Consider the following 21,752-nt stretch of genomic DNA (forward strand, 5'->3'; position numbering starts at 1 on the left):
TTCATGAGAAAATGCATATATATGGAGAAAAAAAAAAACAGAATAGTCACTTGTATCTTAAGGCGGCACTCCTGTAACCTTTCTGACACATTTTGTAAAAGTTTGGTTTGCTTGGGAAGAGACCTCAGCCTTGGCTGCATGAGAGTTGTAATTGATCAGCATTTTTGTAGCCGGTGATTTTTATGGACTTTTAATTGCAAGCGCGGTTGGCGCGCATAAATGTTTTAACAGTTCAGACATTCGGGTCAGCAAAATCAGGCTTGTCCGACTGGCCCCGTGGAGCGCCGGTTGTTTTTATTTTCCTTCTATATACGCTATCTCCCGGAGTGATCCGGATCTGCTCCTCGCTTGAAAGGGCTGTCGGGGAGGAACCGTAAAGATTTTACAGCCATCCTGAGGGTAAACACGCTTTACGAGGCTCAACTAAAAACCAAGTTTCAGCCCAAGTAAGGAGAATTACCGCATTCGGACTTGACCTTTTTTTTTTTTTTTTTAGCACTTTAATTACCTCGCATGAGATGTTTCGATATATGGTGCTTTTCTTTAGACTGTCAGAAAGGGATACACATAAAAAATAGAGCTTGAAGCTTGCTTGATTAGTGCCAGTCAAGCCCATTTTTAGGGGTGCTCAAGCAGAGAAAAATTCACTTTATGAAGTGGCAAATTTTTTGGTAAATTTGCGAGTTTGTGAAGTGGCCAATTTTCCGTAAATTTGCAAGTTTATGAAGTGGCAATTTTTTTATAAATTTGCAAGTTTATGAAGTGGAATTTTTTTCAGAAATTTGCAAGTTTATAAAGTGGCAAATTTTTCGTAAATTTGCGAGTTTATAAAGTGGCAAATTTCTCATTTATTTGTGAATTTATAAAGTGGCAAATTTCCATGAAAGTAACTTGTAAATTTGCAAGTTTATAAAGTGGCACATTTTTCGTAAATTTGCGAGTTTATGAAGTGGCCAATTTTTCATAAATTTGCGAGTTTATGAAGTGGCCAATTTTTCGTAAATTTGCAAGTTTATGAAGTGGCAAATTTTTCATAAATTTGCAAGTTTATGAAGTGGAACATTTTTCAGAAATTTGCAAGTTTATAAAGTGGCAAATTTTTCGTAAATTTGCGAGTTTATGAAGTGGCAAATTTTTCGTAAATTTGCGAGTTTATAAAGTGGCAAATTTCTCATTTATTTGTGAATTTATAAAGTGGCAAATTTCCATGAAAGAAACTTGTAAATTTGCAAGTTTATAAAATGGCACATTTTTCGTAAATTTGCGAGTTTATAAAGTGGGAAATTTGCGAGTTTTTTTCTTGGAATATTACCCCCCTCTAAATAAATATATATTTATATGTGGCCCTAATACGCCGTCATATTCAAGAACACCCAAAATTGAAGCGCTTTTTACAAGCTTTTTTCTAACGTCACAACTTCACAGGTGTCCTTTTTTGAATTGGAAAAAAAAGAGGCAAACTTTTGCCACGCGCAAATTTGAACAATAAAGCCAACTGACTGGATGTGCCGTCTCTCAACGCATAATAAGGAAAGGAGGCTAATGAGCAAAATCAGCGAGCCGTGGGCACAGCGAGAACGTGCAGTGTCACGTGACACCGTCGGGCGCACGCGCACGCGCACACGCAAGGTCCCCGTGCGTCTCGCGTCAACACATTAGCATGCGGAGGGAGGCTGGCTCGCGGGGATGAAAGGCCGTCAGATCAGTGGCACTTCGCTGACGCGTCATCATCCATCAAGCTGAGAAGACACGGGCACCTCCTCCACCGGGGACGCCCCCCCCGCCCCCCCCCCCCTCATTCCCACCCCAGCCTCCTTCGGTCTGGTTTGATGTCCAAGTGCGATTCTTGCTACATGAAACACGAACTCGCGCGGTGGTTAAAAGTTGCTGTTTTCCAGCCGCTTTAATGAACGCTGTCTTTTTCTTTTTCTTTTTAACTCAACAGTTCCCAAAGCATAACATTAAAATTGCAAATTCAGTCAGAAAGACCCAAGCAGTGTTGTGCCTTCGCTTTATGCTAATTAACTGGATAGGATTACAGTTTCTGCCACACGTGAAATGGAAATAGTTGAGAATTGAGTTTGACTGCGGCTTAATGATTTGAAGAAGAAAAAATGCTCAATACTGCGATTTCGATTTAATAAGCCATTCATTTTTTTTCACGGTCCTGTTCCCATTAACCTGGATTACAATAAACAAGATCAGATTTATTTGACATAAACGTTTTGGTTTGTAGGTTAGGTTTATCTTACGCTAAAATAAAGGCAAATGTACTGTGAATTAATATGAAAGTCATTTATTGACCTCAGTTACGAGCTGTTAACGTACTTAACACTTTTACTTGCAGTCTTTTAAGCATTCACGACATCAATTTGACAAAATCCGACCAACCACCCCTAATAATAAAAAATAATAGTTTGATTAATTGTTCTGCCCTTTTTGACAGCATTGTCAGGTAAGCCTTCATTCGTAATTAATATGTTGCTTGTTATGATTTTTTTCCCTCCCATTTTTATGGTCATCTTGAGCTAGAATAGAATACATCCATAAACACAAAATATTGTGATGATATTGTATCATATTAAGTTACTCGGTGATTTTTCAGCCCTTTTATTAACACAAAGGCGAGAAATGTGGACATCTCAGCGGCTGAAAGATTCATCAAGTGCGGCTCTGGAAGATTCACAGCGTGGACTGAATGCGGGCGGCCACCTGTGATCCCGACATGAATATTTCAAAAAGGGTCCTGATAAGCAGACAGGACGCCGGGAATTAACTTGGCGAGTACCGCTGTATAATTTATGACAGAAGGCAACGCTCGGCCTGTAATAGTGTGATTGAGCAGGAGCGAGCCAAAAAAAATGTTTTGCTCGCCTTGTTCGTTTTTATCACACTTAATAGCAGCGCCATCACTCAGCGGATTCACACTCATTAAAAAAAGAAGCCTTGGGAGAGGTATTACTTTTTGGAGGCCAAACACATCCCTTATGAAATGTTAGACTTGGAAAAGCACTGGCGAGCGATAAAAGTGCCGCGAGTAGCAGAAGCTAACGCTAAGCTAATAAGCATTAGCGAGTCAGACTGGAGTAGCTCATGACGATTCGTTGCACATCTAAATCATTGTCAATCAAATCATTTTGAATCAAAAATTGTTCTGAATCGAATTGCAGACCCAAAAATCGAAATGGAATCGTGTGAGAGATTTCCACCCCTAATACCTATTGAAGATTTTTAAGGGCAAAAATCGATTACACAAAAACTGCCTGGCCAGAAAAAAATCTTGGCAAACAAAGAATAAGCATATTTCTGCCTCGATTCGAGATTTTTCATCTTGGTGAGATTTTAGTTTCTGCTGTTTTTAAATAAAATGTCTGTGGCCAACTTATACTTACAGGATCAAGAGATACAGAATGATTTTCACCCTCCTGAGTTAAAAACAAAAAATAGAGCTGGCATGACACATGCAGCAGAGCAATCAACAGTTAGCAGAAGCTAACGCTAAGCTAACATGTGCGTCTATCATTTGCATTTTTTAGTAGACCGGCAAAATCTTGCCCAGCTTGCTGACAGCACATTTTCTGACGACAGCCAGCTCACAAAAAAAAATGTACTTAAGTTTTGTAATTTCACACTTGATGAGTGGGCCGACACTCCAGAGAGCCAAATATGTGTATACGAGCAATTAAAAAGTCACTTTCCCCGCTTTAAAGCAAAGTAACGAGTTGTTTTGATGGCCTTGCGAGTGTGTTTGCTCTGCCGTGATCAAAACGAAGGCGACTGCCGCAGTGTAAACGGCAAGAAGAAGAAGAAGAAGAAGAAGAAGTATGCGTGCGGACACTTCTGGCAGCGATCGTTAAAAATCCATAAAGTATGTTTTCATTGGTTGCTCTGCCGAGTTGACGGCATGTATATGGATGTAGTAAAAGGGCCAAAAAGTGCACTATATGGTGTTACATGCAACGACGGATTCTTTTCAAAGTTGCCACCCATCCATCAGCGGCTTACAAAAGATGCCTAATATCAATACAACATGTATGTGAGGTGCAGCTAGTATTATTGTCTACTTGGAATTGACATCTTCATGTTGTACTGTATCTGTGACTGTGACTGAATGCGTGTGACTTTAAATCATTCTACCAAATCATTCTCTAGCTAGTGGTAAAATAACTAGCTAGCGACGTTTAGTTTACCGTTGCTGTCTGATGTCCACCAAAGCTCTCAACAGGCCCCGCCTCTTAACTCTTTGACTGCCAAAAACGTTAAATAACGTTTAGTAAAATCCTATGGAGGAGTGCCAAAGACGTTAAAAGACGTTTTTTTTTCAAAACAGAGGTGAAACTAACCATTTTCTATTGTTGATTACTGAAAAACGGAATAAGGTAGAAACAAACTTTTTTTTCTGATGAAAGATGAGAGTCCAATCTTTCATTTGGTAGTATGTGTGTTTCCATAGTCCAAACACATAATTTTCTGTGGACCGTGAAAGATCAGTCAAAAATGCTTAAATCGGCTGGCACCCACGGCATCCCTTTTCTGAAAACGTCTGGCAGTCAAAGAGTTAAAGGTATACGCCTACATGCACATTGACGCCAGTCAAACAATGATTTCAAGCTTTTTTTTGTGCAAGGGGTGAGTCGACAGGCATGGAGTGCGATTGCGCAATCACACTTGAATGCTCATTTCACCGAATGCAAACATTTTGTTTTGATAAAACTCCTTCTGTAATTCGATTGCCGACATGTGGGCACGATGGCTCCCCAACGGGCATCTCCAAGGAGGCTCCTCTTTCGTGCAAAGACGTCTCTCGTAAACGGATCGCTCCGGAAGGCAGTTTCGAGTGGACGGGAAATTGGTTTCCAGTGGTCTTTGATGGCCCTCGCCGCCGTAGTGGGACGCCCCGCTGAGACTTCATTTTCGCCGTCATGAACGCATCCACTGTTAATTTGGGCAAATCGTACCGGTTCTCTTTACAAAAGGCAGATTATTACCAACACGCGCTCACTTTCCGCCGCACCCCGGAGAGTTTCGCATACTTTGAATGAGATTATCTTGGGAACGATGTGCCAGAATTCATTTCGTTCACAGCAATGAGGCTGACGAGCGCATTTCAACGGGGTTTGAGGAAAAGTGGGAAAAACAACCGAGTGGGTTGATTATCAAACCACTTTACAAAATAGTGGCGCCTTAAGATAAATTTCAATTTGTTCCATCTCATGTTCAAATCCATTCCAGCCTCCACCAAAAAAAACATTTTTAATGCTTTAACAAAATAAATCTCACTTCATAACATTATACTATAATATTGTAAAATATACCGAAGTGAAATAATTAAATAATGTAATTTTTTTTTTTTAAATCTCTTTTTTTCTTCAATTCAATGGACATTGTGAAGCTCCTCCAAAAGCGTACCAGAAATGCTAAAAATGCACAATATTGTGTATAACTAGACATTTACAATTGCATGAGAAATTGTGTGTGAAGGCTGAAAAATAAAAACACTGAAGCAAGTGGAAGTAATGATTAAGAAGGAGCGAATGTTATGTCCTAGTAAGGGATTTTTTTGAGGGTGAAAATTTTAGAATATGCAAAATTTTGACAGAATGAGTAGGGAATAGTGAAAATGTTGAACTTTTTGTCAATGAAAATGTTGAGAATTGTCATTCCTAAGGTGAATTGAATGAGCTGAATAATTTTAAAAAAAAATTTTAAAAATTTTTTTCAATGGGTTTAATGGGAGAATACTTGATTTTACAAAATCTTCAACAGTGCAATCCGAGTTCAAACCATCATGAGATTTGCTTTTTTCCGGTGAAGTTTTCATCAGTGAGGCCGACGAGCACATTGAAACGGAATTTGCGAAAAGTGGCAGAAGAAAAGCAACCAATTGGGTAATCAATTTTAATGCAAGTTTCCAATTTACTGATTGCGGATCATCTTTCCATCTGGTTATCAAATCACAGACAATCGGCGAGCACTCGTCTGCCCTCATCAGTTGCAATGTTAAAACAAGCAGCATGACGCTTGTGGGCCTTTTTTTTATTAATTTGCCGCTCGTGTCGCTCGATTGGAGGGCGGGCGCGGATGGGATCAATTCCCAACCCTATAAACTTTTGCACAGCTGTCACGTTTGCTGTGTTGAATTAAATTTTTATTTTTATTTTTTACGGATTGCGCAACAGCAGCAACCTTGGTTTGAAATTGTACACGAGTTCAAGTTTCTGTGGATATTCTAAGCCATTACCGCCGTCACGCCGCTGATCAAAGCGAAGGTAGCTAATGGAGACGATGCAGAAAGAGGATTAATGGCTAAGAAAGAGGATTATCTTTTTTTCCCCTCTACCTTCTTGAGCTAAATTCTCCTCTGCTCTTATTATTGTCGGACGAGGCGAGCGGCGCGGAGTACGTCGCGCCGACACGCCGGCCTGTCGGCTCTTATTACCATTTAATAAGGAAAGCAGTAGTTGAAGGAGTGGAACCTGTTGCCTTCACTGTCGCACTTCAACTTTTTTTTTTAGTGCATTCTAGTCATTGATTTCTTCCACATGGGTAGTCGGCTTCTCTTGTATATTTTTTTTCTGAATTTCCACAATGTCGCAGCCTCTCCTGTACTGGACCACATCATGTTTTCAAGGCAGATGAATAACAAGCCCAAAAAAAGGAACACATGAATCATCAAATCTCACCGGAGACAAACGAGCTCATGGCAAGCAAAGGAGATTGACTTAATGAGCCGGATGAAAGCGGGCCTGCCGCATAATGGACTGTGTCCGAGGCCCGTGTCCACGTGCGGCGTCACCGCATTTGCTGATGGAGGACTTAATTCAAGCAGAAGACGACATTGATTGACCAACAAGGCCCGTTGATTCATTCACGTTTGGGTCAATAAAGGCTCGCGACTGTCGCGAGGGCGTTGAACCCTCGTCGGTAGTTGTGGCCAATCACATCGACTTGGCTGTCAAATAGAATACGCCAAAAGTTTGACATCAAACATTTACATTTGCGTGGGACTGTGCATCCACTTGAAATGTAATCGTACCGGAGCCTTCAGTAGGGACTTCATTGACTTCATTCAGCTCTTTATATTCAGTATTCATCTATTCGGTCCTGTGAGAACAAATGTGAAATTGGGGAAAGACACATATACGTAGCCTATGAAGTAAATATTCTGTTTCAATTTAATTATAACTGTTTTTGATTTAGTTATAACTATTTAGAATTGGACGAAATTGCTTTGATTTACTCAGTATAGTTTTGTGTGAGAATTCAAATGATGTGAGGGGGTTGGTTTTCTCTTTGTTCTCTCCTTAGAACATATGGTGGGGGCAAGCGAAAGTGTAAATTAGACCCTTTGTTTATAAGACGGCTCCTCAGAATCTCTCTCTCAGTCTCAACCCTTATTTGATTATCTGTGTTCCATCATGTGACTACGAGGGGAAGAAATGAAGGAGGTACCATGTGACTCTGGGAGGGACTTTTGTAGGACGAATGATATTACCCACAAGCGGAGCGGAAAACGACACAGTTGAGAATCAAAGATGGCGCGGGTGGCGGCCAATCTCAGCTGTCCACAAATTTGTGTAAAAATAATCCTTAGGTAATGCCCGAATTCACTGATCTCATTGTATGTTTTGATAATCAACATCATGAACACGGAAAAGTAAGTATTCGTCTTACTACACCTACTAAAAAGCAGTGCGAGACATTTTTCAAAACTAAGAGAATAAACTGATTAGAATAAAGTTATACAATTTCATGGACCAAATATTAGAAAGTTAGCTTGTAAATGTGGACTGCCCACCGCAACAAATCAGTGGCAAAACAATCAGAAGTGTCTGTTTTTACTCGCGGTAGCTAGCAAGCTAACATTAGCTCATTAGCAACAGACGGCCAGAACAGGTTTTACTTTTCAAAAAGGTCAATAATGGATACAAAGATGTTCATTTAGGTAAGGCTAAGTTATATGACAAGCTAACGATGTTCTCACTGCAGCTAACTTAACTATAAAAAAAAACGAGTATGCTATCTTGGTGTTAGCATCACGACCAGCATGAAAAGGATCCGCAATCAAAGCGGTTCTCTTTTGGAGCACAATCGAAGGCCTTTATTTTCATTGTACGTCACAAATACAACAGAGTTGGCGATTCGCATTCACTTCACGTATTTGGTATCGTTCTCGTGTCCTTGCACCAACAATAGGCAATTATTTTTAATTAAGCCAACATACTTCCACACCGTTCCCTGGCAGTCACAACAGCCAAACGAGAACGAGCTGTTTAACACAAACTTCAAAAATGTTTCATTTTGACCTTGGGAAGAGTCCTTGAACGTGTCGCAAGATACATTTGTGTGTGTGTGTGTGTGTTATTATTTAAAGATGATTGAGTGGGTGTGCATTTTGTTTAACTTATTAGTCGGGTCATGCTGAATGTCATGGCAATTATAATAAACCCCCCAATGAATCTTTCCTTTACAGGTCAGTCAAGTATATGGAGAAGGTTTTATAATGTTTGTGAAAAGTTTCACGTACAGACATAATGTCACCCCCCCCCCCCCCCTAGTGACTACTTTTGTGAAAGAAAAGTTGCAACAAATCTAGCAGCTTTGAGTGGTTGTTATCGGAGACTTCTGCAGACAGCGACGACCACCTCCCGAGCAGGAAATGTTTACCCCTCCGTGTCCAGCCTCCAAATGAATGACACCTGCGCAAAGCCACTACTGCCTAATTTAACAATATCTTCCCTGCTGCTCGCCGAGCTGATGTCTCGAACTTTCTTGTACATGCATTTTTTGCAAACCCCAAAATGCTGTCAACACGTTAACAAAAAACAAAAAAAAAAAAGCAAACTCATAAGATTATTATTACTCATTATATTACAGTATTTTCTGGACCGCAAAGCCGCCACTTTTTTTTTTTGCTTGCATTCGACCCTGCGGCTAATACAAAGGTGCGGCTTATCCGTCAGATCACAAGGGGGCGCGCACTATAAAGGAAGCGCAAGAGCATCGGTAGCGGGAACCCGGTGCGGTAACATTAAAACACCTGCGGCTTACAGTCGGGTGCGGCTTATATGTGTAACAAACTCGAGTATTGCCCAAATTTAGCTAGCGTGGCTTATACAGGGATGTGATTTTTCCGCTAATTCGCGGAATTCCGCTTTTTTTTATCTCCCCCCCCCAAAAAAAATCCGATTATTATTATTTTTTTTTATTTATTTATTTTTTTTAGTAGTTCATTGTGTATGCACATGATTCCGACAGATAACATCTTCTGCTATAACAAAGACATTTGTGGTATGCTCTAATATGAGTTACTTTTCATTTGGTCATGATACAATTATTTGTTCATGAAATTTGAACTCTTCAACATTATTTATGTGTTAACTTAGTAATCACATTAGTTAGATATGATGATATTCTCAGTGATAGTTTTTAAAAGCAAATGCAGTCCAATGTTTTTGAATGTGACTGATTTTGAGTTGACTAAAACTGCCATTTTATATGGGATAGTTCAATATACATTGAAAATTTATGCTGTTGTTTTGTCTATTTCTTTGTCATGTGAGTGCATTGAAAGTACCTGGACCTAGCTGGGTGCCAGCGGCCCCCAGACCCCCGGCTAAATTTTCAGATAATTTCACTTTGGTCAAATCACATCCCTGCTTATAGTCAGGTGCGCCTTATAGTCCACAAATTACTGTACCACAGATATGAAACGGTAGAAAACATATTTAAGTATATTTAGTAGACTTCTTTTCAACGTCCATGCATTACCTAGCTTGTAATTAGCAAAAAGGAATCGTCCGATGTATACTGATGCCCGCATGCTATGGATTCCGTTTGGATGGCAAATTCATGAGCAGTTGTTTAGTTATATTTAGAGATAATTGCTTCTTTGAACCAACCAGTGCAACTTGTAGGAAGGGACGGAAAAACTGCGAATGGCTGTCAAGACCATTTGCTGTTGTCTATTAGATTCTGTACGGATCTTTTTAAATGCCCTGGGAGCACGGTTTGCCTCCATTAATGTGATCATCTAACAACAATTAGTCTGTTTGTCTACGGCCTCGTGTGTTGGAATGTCCCCGGCCTGGGAAATCCTCGTTCTGCTTCCTGCGGCGTGTTTGTTGTTTTCAGTCCCGTGAGTTCAGGCTCGTCTTGGGGCATTTCCCTAATTGATCCCTGACATCCTGTTCCTGCGTCGTTGCCAAGAAAATAGGGAATTTATACAAAACCCAAGAAATGCCATGTAGCTATTAAAAAAAAATATATATTATTAACGTAAGACCGTTCACATGTAAAACGGCTCACGGTATGAAAACATCCTAATTAATGCCACAATTGTTTCTCTTCGCTATAAAGCTAATGTTGTGAGGCGTGCTAGCGTAAAGAGCCACTCTCAATCAAGAAGACGCTTTATACGGGCTATTAAAATCACTCTCCACTTTATGGAATGAAAGTCATTAACCGGCGCAACCTTGGCGGGAGAGCATGCAACCGTTCCCGCCCACACGGGCTCGCGGGAAAAATCGACCGTCCCGTCCCCGTGTGAGGGACCTCACTTCCATGTTCTTAAATACAGGATGCAGTTGGTCGCTTAAGTACTCACACTCTCTAAGTAAGGCAAGGCGAGTTTATTTGTAGAGCACAATTCGTTCACAAAGTGCTTTACAGCTACATAAAGTGACACAATTAAAATACAGCAAGTAAAATGTATTAAAAGTGTGCGATTGCAGATCAAATATTTTAAGTTGTAATACGCACAGAACTGAACAAGAATATTGTCAGAGTTGAGGCTTGTCCCATATTTTCCGGAAGGTTGTTCAAGATTCTAGTAGCATAAAACCAAAATGCAACGAGACCACTCCCTGAGGTTCTCCGAGGTCAAGAAGTTTCACATGGCTGTAGAATTTCAGAGAAGTACTTCTGCGCTAGAACGTCGAACCAGCCGGAGACGAACAATAAACACACAGATTTTTTTTCGGACTTAACTCTTTGACTGCCAGACGTTTTCAGAAAAGGGATGCCGTGGGTGCCGACCGATTTAAGCATTTTTGACTGATCTTTCAAGGTCCACAGAAAATTATGTGTGTGGACTATGGAAACACACATACTACCAAATGAAAGATTGGACTCTCATCTTTCATCAGAAAAAAAAGTTTGTTTCTACCTTATTCCGTTTTTCAGTAATCAACAATAGAAAATGGTTAGTTTCACCTCTGTTTTGGAAAAAAAACGTATTTTAACGTCTTTGGCACTCCATAGGATTTTACTAAACGTTATTTAACGTTTTTGGCAGTCAAAGAGTTAAGCTGAAGGAATGTTTTTGCATCCACACGGTGACGGAGTAAATCGACAGGTTCATGTTCACCTGCTGTCAGTGACACTTAGATCTGAGTGTCATTTGCATAATTGTGCTAGGGCCCTTTATTAGCTGGCCTAATGGAAGAAGGTGCAGATTGAACAATAGGGGACCCAGGATTGACCCTTGGGGGACCCCCACGGGTTGTAGTCGTTTGCTCTGAAACACAGTTGCCAATTTCAACAAAAAACATCCTGTCCTCAAAATACGATTTGAACCAGTTTCGAGTGGTACGAGAGATTCCAGCCTAGTGCTCTAACGTCTGTAAGAAGTAGATACATGGATAGAAAGAAAAATCGGGATTCAAGAAGTATAATAGTGGTAGTTTGGATCGTGTCTTTGGATCAAAGAGGTTGAAAAGAAAGTAACAAGACCTTTTATGAGCAAGGTATCCCTAAGGTGTGCCAGGTGACTGATACGTTTTTCTGTCCATTTTTCTCACCAGGATTACTGAAGGAGACGTTCATCAAGGAACCGGACGGCCTAGTGTCCGTCAACCTGCTGGTCGTGTCGGCCGTCTCGGCCTTCGCCACGGGCGCCGTCTTCTCCGGCCTGGCCGTCTGTTGGATCATGAGCCACCGCCATCGCCACGGCCGAGCAGCCGGCGCCAAAGGGGCCCGCCGCAAGAGCGACAAGGAGCAGAGCATGCTCGGTCCCGGCCGCAGCGGCTCTGTGATGAGCGTGACCCGGACCAGCGGCGGCGACCGGCGCAACTCTCAGGTGGACAACCCGTTTGTCACGACCAACGGATGGCCCAAAGGTGACATGGACCCGGGCTTGCTGCCCACGCCTGAGCAGACCCCGCTGCAGCAGAAGCGAGTCATGCGTCTGCCCGACACCGACTGGGACCAGAGCCAGACCTTCCTGACGGCCGTCGGGCCCCCTTGCCCCAACAACTCAGTCATCTACCTGAGCTCCAAGTTCCTGCAGGGAGGCGGCGGAGGAATGGTCCGGATCGACGAGCCGGGTGAGGTTCTGCTGCCCCCGCATGCCGATCGCCAACGCTACCTGATCCTTTCCGCCCAGCGGGGCGTGAATGGCGGCGGCGGCGGCGGCCGTCCGGCAGGCGCCCTGAGGAGCTCTGCGGGGGACTACATTTACCCGACCACACCGCAGGACTCTCCAGACCGGCGGCGGGTGGTCTCGGCGCCCACTCCCCACATGGACTACGGGGAGCCTCGCTGGAGCCACGAGGCGCTCAACTACAACGGCAACAACGGCGTGCCGTACCACCCCCAGCGCCAGGGTCTCATCAGGCCGGAGATGCACGGCGGCCATCGAGGGGGGCTCGGACAACTGGCCGACTACAGCCACCTTCTCGTAAAGAGCGAGAGAACCCCGAGTGTCCAGTGAGGAAACTGAAAGCTCTCTGACCGACCCATTCCCTCCTGCAACCGGAAGAAACCAATCCGCCGCCCCCCTCCCAACCACCCCGTCCTTTTCCCGTCATTCAACGTTCTGACGTCATTCAGCCGACTGAAGAGAGAGACGAGAAGCAAAAGGGACCACTTGGACTCGGACGTGGCCGTCACCTTCTCGCTCTGCCGGTGGTACGACTCAAGGAGTCGGGTGTGCGAGGAAGCGGAACCTTGGGGCGAAATGATAGCGTGGAGACAACGATGGAGAATTTTGCCGAGGCACGATTGTGGTTGCCGACCTTCACCACCGTGGATTCACTTCAAGTGTATATTTTTTGTTTGTGATTTTGGTGCTTTTCTTGCCTCTCGCCCACGCTTGGACGATTGCAGCTGTGCCGGAAGGAAGTGTGCGCGCGTGCGTGTGCCTGTGGTGTGCGTGTGTACATATATTTGGGGTCGATGTGATTAGGCGTCACTTTACCACTCCCCAAACACGGTTCAAGCTCCAAGTCAGTTAATCAGCAATCGCATTTTGACATTAACAACTCGGACTTCTCGCCGAAAGCAGCCGGTGGTCCGCGGAGAAAATTGCCGGCAGTCGGCCTCAAACGTTTTGGAACGATTTACTGGCAGATTGGTCGCCTGGAAATGACGCAAGTCTATTCTCAAGTAGAACAAAAGGCTCATCTGAAAGGGCTAACGCTAACGCTAGCGGCCAAACAACCCAAACCCATGGAACAAAGAAATGATGAAGAATAGTGTCTGCTTAAAGCGATGAAATCAGAACCAGAATTCTGTTGATTGTAAAAATAATGGAATGTATAAAACTGGTGGCAAACCTTTCCAACATTTTCTGATTTTATTATTATGTTACTGATTTTTTGGGACTGTAAGTCACTTTTGGGTGGATGGTTTTTTTTTTTTTTTTTTTTTAGTAGAAGAAGAAATGGAAGAAGAAGTCATGTTAGCTAAGTTAGCTTCCAAATTTAGCATGAGGCATCCACCGCCACAATTTACTATTTACAGCACCAAAAGGCGCAATAACTGACCAGAATTCTCCCTCTGGCCTCAATGCGACACACAAATCTAGTTCAGGTAAGCCATTTTCAACTAAAAAAATCAAAACTTTTACATAGTTGCAAGAAAAAAGTTTCAAATCCAACCTGAACTCATTTGTTGCCATCAGCACGATTAGGAATTTTTGGGGTGACCGTCCAAGCTCTCATTTTGTCGCATCTGAGTCGCCAGTCGCATGACCAGCCAAACTATGGAGAGAAAACAAAAAGACCTTGAGAGCTGTGTTACATGAATTGGAGTTTTAACACTTTCCGACTTTATTTTTACTTTTTTTTTTACTTTATTAGACAGTAAAGGTGCCTGAATGTGATTGGCTGAGTGAGTCAGGTGGTTGCGGCCACTGCACCCTTAGGACGTATCACTTTATCGTGAGAAGGAAGTATGGATGTGCATTTGACTACATTGCCTTGATCATACGTGGAAAAAAAAAAAGAGCAAATCAATACTGGCTCTCTTGCTGAGTAATTGCGCCAAAGCGCGCTTGCAGTTCAACTTCCTGTGTTATTTAAACAGCAAATGAGTGCCGACTGAATCAACAATTGCTTGTTTGCTTGACGACACCATTAATCCACAATCATTTCCACCCCGCTGAATTCCTTAACAATCAATCAATGCAATCATCGGTTTTGATTATTCCCGTCCCAGGGAAGAAGTCAAACATTACGAGTGAACTGGCTGGCCCTCGTCACGCCTGCTTGAAAAGCTTCAAATGCGTGAAGGAGAGCAATAATGAACCAAAAAAGTTATTTTCCAATCTTCTTCGGAAAATGAACAAAAGCCCCCTTTCCCCTCCGTTCACAACCCCCCCCCCCCCCCATCCCAACACCCGCCCTCCCTGTCGGGTCTCGCCTGACCTGACCTCAAGCCGTGGCGAACGTTCGCCGCGGCCGTCCGGTGCCGTCTGACTCGGGCCGCTCGGGAACTCCATTCAGGCCACTTGTTGCCCACACTGAGCTTCTTTGTGCGCTAACAAATAGCCGTTAAGAGTCGTGCAGCTCGCCTCGCAGAATAGCAATGAGGAAAAGGGCCAGTTGAGGCATCCATCTTGGGAGATAAGAAGAGGACACGCACAGCTCGCCGAAACGCTATCAGAAGCCACATTTGCGATTTCAACTTCTAACACTTGTTTCTATAAAATTGCAGAGAGACAAAAATGGATGCTTTGGGTGGGGTGCCTAATATACGCGGGAATTTTACGCTAATTGCACCGTTGATATTGGTGATACTCATTCACTCCTCGCCATTTTCACTGAAGCAACCCCCCGTCGCTCCTGGTTGTTTTACTGGATTTTGACTATTTTTGCAAGGGCCACAGAATATTCTCTTCTATTGCTATAAAAACATGAAACTCAAATGAGAGATTAGAGTCTCTTGTTTTTTTCATCAGGAAAATTTGTATCTGTTTCCGTTTTCAATTAGCATTAGAATATAGCTAAGTTCCATCATTACTCATAAACCTGTTAAAAACACTGGCAAAAGGAGCTTGTTGCAACATGGTCTCTGATCTCTTATACTCTGCTGCCACCTGCTGGCCGTTTTTTTTGTAATAACTACTATTTAAGCGACCTCTTCATGTCAGAAGTTGTATCCAAGCCTTCTGTATGCTCTAGCATAAAAAATCTTTTAAAAAAAACGTATAAATATGTTTTTGGGAGTGAAGGACAAAGTATTTTAAAAAACGTATTTATACGTTTTGGGGTTTGAATGAGTGAGGTGGATTAAGTCAGGTATCCAACATATTTGCTAGTACTTTCTGTCCCACTGTTAGACCCCCCCCCCCCCCCCCCTCGTGGCTTCATCACTCAACGTGCGCTGGTAACAAAAGCAGCTCACACAAGACAGATGGCGACTCGGTTTGCGTCTGGAGGCTCTCACCGCACTCCCTGATGTTTTGTTTTTGTCTCGCTCCCGTCCTTTCTTGCTGCTCTGTCGTCGGATCCGTTCATCGAGGTCGGCACGGCGCGCCACGTCACTTCCTTTGTTTGCCTGCCTGTTATTATGACACTCGTGTTGAGCCAGGCTGTGATCGACATGACTCTTTTATCTCCCGCTTTTGTATCCAACCCAATTTACGTCAGCGATGTTGTGCAACGACTCCTTTGACGCAAAAAGTCGTCATTTTAAAGTCAACTACTTGAAAATGACAACAATAGTCAACCCTTTGAACAAATAAGAGCAATTAAAAAGAGGTTTTTCTTTTTCATTTGCAAGTTGCTCTATTTGAACGCCAAAGACCGTTTTCCCGGAGGAGTGAGCGGTCTGTCTGCAGAGTGGAGCGGCAAATAGCCGGCGGTGCTCGTCTGAGCAGGATGAAAGCGAGAAGGAAGACGAGGATGAGGCGAGCATGTTTAAGTTTGCAGCGTTAGCGCTCCAAGCAGGTCATTAGCGTCGGGAGCGCTCGGTGCCCCCCCCCCCCCCCCGCGCCCGAGTGTGAACGAGGCGTGCTCGGCCAGCCGTGTCGGCTAAACATGCCTGATTAGCTCCAGTGCTTGGCGGCGGTCTGACGAGACCGAGAAAATCAGCGCCGACGCGTCGGTCCCCTCCAAAGTGACCTGCGCGATCGTTCGAGAAGCACCAGTCGCGCGCCAGTGACATAAAACACACACGCGTGCGTTAAAGGCCACTTGCACGTTCGTCATCTTTAATTTGTTGAGACACTTTAAAACCAAAACGGCAAACTAATTTATACTCGCAAAACGTTAGCGAGAGTTTCCTTTCGGGTTAAAATTTCCAACTTGTATGCCTTTCTGTGACTCTCCCAGTCTCTTTGGGCTTCTGTTTTTAGGTCATTCAAATGTATATGAAATGGATCTTGCTCAAATAAGGCCTGAAATGGCACCAAGAAGCATTAAATGATGCCCAGAGGCATTCAAAATTTAAAAGCAATTTATGTCAAACATTTGTCATTGTTTATTTTTCATAAAATATTTTGCAAAAGGAGTCATTATAATGCAATTTATCAATAATAAATGTACAAAAAATATCTATATTTATTTGTGACTGGTGACGAGTTGTCATTTACAATCAACAAAATGGCCTGGAGTCCACGAATTGCTTCATGTTCCAAATACCAATTGCTCAGAATTTTGAAAATAATAATAATAATAATAAATTACCATTCCTGTCAACAATGTCCAACATGAAACACTAATATAGAAAACGGCAGTGGCAGAAAATTACCTCGACACAAATGTATGACTCCTTTTCGCTGATTAGTATTTCTTTTTGAACTTCAAATAACTGTGAATTATTATAAAATTACTGTATCAAAGAGTGAAAAGATACATTTGTATTTTGTAACCGTATTTGTCACACTTTTATATGAATTGACAAGCATATGAAAAACTTGAAAAGAACACATATAATGTGAGATTAATTTGCGATTAGTTAATTATATAATGAAAATCATGTGATAAAAGCAGCGTTAAATTAGACTTGCTGATACCTGCGGAAATCTTGATAACAGTCACAAGTAGTTTCGAAACGGAGTAAACCGTGGTAATATTCGTCGTTTTTTTTTCCACATAGGATAAAGAATATATGATCGTATTTCCGTATCAACTGTCAAGATGTGTTGAAATGTATAAATATCTGTTTAAAGTCTTATAAACGCCACAACATCGATGCTAATTTCGATGGTGTTTTGTTAGCCTCAAGCTGAACAGACTTTGACTAAGGCAGAGCTAAGCATTTGTTTTTGAAATACGCGCTCTAATTCTCAATCTCAATAATTGTCAATCAACAGCTGGGAGCTTTTTTTGTAAGCCAATTTGAGCTGAGAAATGCTTGTGAAGCGTCATCCTTCCCTTTTCATCCTCAACCGTTTGCCTTGTGGCGCCACATACGCTTTCACCTTATTGTGTCCCCCTAATTGACAGCGCCTGTTCAAAGGCTATTGTGTGCTAAATTGCTTTGCTTGTACCACGTTGTGCGCACGTGGCAAAAAAAACACATTATGGTCTTGACCCAGCCTGTGTGTATTGATCAGCCGGTGTGTTAAAAAAAAAAAAAAAACTGGATTTAGTTGGTCAATAAAAAAACAAGGATTCAAGGATTACGGGTTTGTTTGTTGTAGTCAACGTTAATGTGATGACATTCGAGATGGAGATAAATAATTACGACAATTTTTCCCTTTTTTGGGGATAAATTAAATAAACGAACCCGCACCATGACCACGTCTCGGGTTTGGGTGGGCAGAGTGTTACCAGTGAGCTAAAAATCTTGGGCCGTCAAACGTGCCTAGCACCTTATTTGAATGCTCAGGAAAGGAGGTACGTACTGTAAATAGCTGACCTACTTTTTTTTATTATTTTTTTTAAAAATACATAAATAATATATAACAATAATAACACACACATTAAAAAAAAATAAAAAATTTTGGTTCCATACACAAAAAACAATGAAAGCCGGACATTTTCATGAATAAAATAAACCCCACCGGATGCAGGGACAAGATGGACACGGCCTGTCCACAAAGGACGTTTGGTCAGCCGATTAAGCTAGCAGACTTTGAGGTAAAATTCTGTGGTTGTTTTATTAAATACACACGTGTAATTATTTTTCGTTTTGTGTTTAGTTTGCCAGAAAATTTCAGCTGTAAGTGGCAAAAATAAGCAGGTTGTATCCTCTTTAAAAAAAAAAAAAAAAAAGTTGACTAGCTGCTAATCTGCTGCTTGTTGCAAAGTGAGTTGAGTTCACTGCCATCAAAATTTTTGCTCGCAAGTCAAAGCAAAAAAGGACAAAATTGGTCACCCGTATTTCAGGGCATCACTTTATGTCCCCGTGAAAGAACCTGTGATGTTCACAAAATTGTGTGTGCGTGTGTCTGAGGTGATGCGATTGTGTGAGCACAAACTGAATTCACAAACAAAATCTGCATTTTAATTTTATTTTGTATGTAAAGTTGATGTTTTTAAAGGGCACTGATTTTTTTTTTGGTCCTGTTTGTTTTTCTGCTTTGTGAAATTTCATGGAATCTTTTGATGATATTTGCTTTTGGTGGGACAATGAAGGTGAAGACTATCATGCTCGGGTTCGACAATGAAGTTCAATGAGGTCACACGGACTTGAAGTTAAAAACGGGGGAGGGGGGGGGTGACCTCTTGTGACACCCCTGTCCCCATTTGTCAATCACATGATTGAAGTGTGTACATAATCTGGATTCTTTTTGTGTAATTTAAGTGCGGTAGCTGCATGTCCACACGGCCTCTGTTTGTGTGTGTGTGTGTGCGTGCGTGTGTGCGCGCGCGCGCGTGCTCGTGCGTGTGTACAGAGGTAGCCATGCGTGTGAATTTGTACCGTACGTTCAAGTGCGTGCTTGTGTCCCCGCTAACGTCACACATGCATGCGCCATCTCACCACTGCGCAACACACATTTGCACTACATTACACTACACACATATTACACACATAATTTTACATGACACGATATTACAAAATATGACACTACATTACAATTGCTCATAATACGCTGCACTCCATTATATTACAAAACATGACACTATATTTCATGACGATTAGGGCCCAGATTTTTATTTTTTTTTTTTAGGCCAATTCCGACATTTGGCAGAAAAAAATTCAGATAAGTAATTAATTAGCCAATTACTCTTGGAAAAAAATACATATTGAATAAAATACTGTCACTTCACTTTTGGTCCCCTCATGCTTACGACAATGAAGAGATAAATTACAAGCAGAACATTTGACTGTCTTACAATACTTTTAGTATTTAACTTTACAGCAAAGAGGAAAACTTACCCAAATTGACTTTTTTTTTTTTTGTTTCTTTTACGTTGAGTTATTATCTTTGTGTTATTTTTTTTTAGTGTGGGGTGAAAAATGTCCCAATTCCCCCCCTAGTATCGGCTGATTCGTTGATTGCGCGACATGACGCAGCATCACGTGACCACATTGCAAAAACACTGCATTATATTACATTACAATTGCTATTATTTGACATTACAGAACGTTATTGCCTAATAGACAACCTTACATGGCAGTACTAGACTACGTTTTCTAAAGTATTACACAACGCTGCACTACATAACATATTACTAAATGTTACACGAGACACCGAATTACATGAGAAAATATGAAATAAGGTCGCTCTACATTACATACCACAATACATTAAACAACACTGCACTGCCGTTGTATCACACTGCACTACATGACGTGACGCTACAAATAACACTGAATTACATGACACCACGCGACACGTCACCGATACATATCATATTTAATACAGTGAAACAGCAAACCACAGGACGTCACGTGACACGTTCGTGCAGAATTCCTCACATTGTCCCAAGCGCTGCTTGTCACTCCGCATGGAGACTTGACTCTTGTCAAATTTTCTTATTCTAAATAAACCACTCGGACATTCCGCTTTTTTTCTTGTTGTCATCAATCACCATCAGTATATTTAATAAACATTTTTAGAGATATAGTGTCCAAAAAAAAAGTTGGCTTCATTCTACCTTCAGCTCCTGTGCAGTTGTAAGACCATCAATATCCACTAGGGGGAACTCTACATACATTTTTTTCAGAGTTGTTGATATACACTCAGATTTTTTTTAAAACTGTTTTGTTGTAATACTAAATTTAAGCACCAGATGGCAGCATATGCAAGCGTGTGCGTTTTATTTCCTCCTGTTAATTTTCCCGCTTGGATATACTAGGTACATTTATTTTCTTTTTTTAAATCCACATAACTGTATTATAGAATTTCCTTGTACTTATAAAATATTATTTAACTTGTAAGCTTTGTCAGAACAACTAAAGACATCTGCTGGATACCAGCAGATTAGGGGGGGGTTGCGTAATTAGATGTCAAGATGTCGTCATGGGAAAGCGAGATCAGATTGAGTAAAGCACAGTTGCTGCGCCGTACATCGCCACTAGACGGCAGCATAAACCAAACGAGCACCTGTTTGGGGCCCAGCCACCACTAGGGGGCCCACAACAGCAGGCGTGAATTCTTCAGTCAGTTCAGTTCATCAACATGAACGCATGGATGCGCAGGACAAGATGTTTTCTACGAATGTCATGTTTTTTGTGATGTTGGAGTGGGATTGAGTGGTTCTGTTTTAGGCTTTGTTTCTAGTGCACTTGGGAGAGAAAAAAAAACAAACCTGTGCAATTGTTACAATAATAAGGATGAATAAGGTAGAGCAAAACATGAATCACAATAAAGAAATAATGAATAAACCGGGTTATAATACTTATGTTGTTTTTTTATGATCGTTTATTTATTTAGTTTACTTTTTTCAGTTAGTTTTAATTACTTTTGGTTTGATAGTTTTTATTGATTTTTTAATTAATTGTTTTAGTTGGTACTAGTTTTAGTTTTTTTTAAAAAAATATTTATGTATATATATTGATCAGTAGTTATTTGTTTCGTTTTTTAAGGTCCCTATGTATTGTGTGATAAGTAAATTAACCTGTCATTCTCAAACGTTTGGACTTCCTTCTTCTGTATGGACATACAAATAAACCCCAAAAGCTTATGCATGATATTAAGGGACAAAAAAAAGAAAGAATGAGTGACATTTTCAGTACAACTGTCATTATTCTAAATATTTTTTTTAAATAAACATGTAGTTTCAGGACGTTTTGTTTTTTTGACATTTTCCGTTTCTATCAATAAAGTTTATGGTATTTTTTTGCTTGGTATGCCCCCACTGGCCAAGTATTGCTACTGCACTAAGGCGTGCGCTCCTTGTAAGGGTCAAAGGTTAAGGTAAGATGGCCGCCTTGCATCAGACATGTCTGGGAGAGCATGGAAACGGGCCTCTCCGCAATGCAAATGAGGTTTTTCATAGCATAATTTTGAAATTTAACACATTGTTAACATTTTATGTTAATTTTCAAGATGGAAAGATCGATCTAGCTTGTACATGATCAACTCATCAACCCATCCAGCTTCCCTAGCCTGGTTGCGGACCTCTTCGCCTGAA

At 41.5% G+C, this 21,752-nt stretch overlaps 1 protein-coding gene across 2 annotated transcripts in view; it reads left to right on the forward strand.

Annotated features, from left to right (window-relative positions):
• sema6bb (sema domain, transmembrane domain (TM), and cytoplasmic domain, (semaphorin) 6Bb) overlaps positions 1 to 20,179 on the forward strand; it is a 170,323-nt gene extending 150,144 nt beyond the window's left edge. For both annotated transcript variants that reach the window (XM_077583867.1, XM_077583868.1), the window contains one exon: positions 11,805 to 20,179. In XM_077583867.1, the coding sequence (XP_077439993.1) occupies positions 11,805 to 12,712 (908 nt within the window). In that variant the 3' untranslated portion in view covers positions 12,713 to 20,179. The remainder of the gene's footprint in view (positions 1 to 11,804) is intronic.
• Positions 20,180 to 21,752: the final 1,573 nt, after the last annotated feature.

This window comes from Vanacampus margaritifer, chromosome 13 (assembly GCF_051991255.1).
Source record: "Vanacampus margaritifer isolate UIUO_Vmar chromosome 13, RoL_Vmar_1.0, whole genome shotgun sequence".
Classification (NCBI taxonomy): Eukaryota; Metazoa; Chordata; class Actinopteri; order Syngnathiformes; family Syngnathidae; genus Vanacampus; species Vanacampus margaritifer.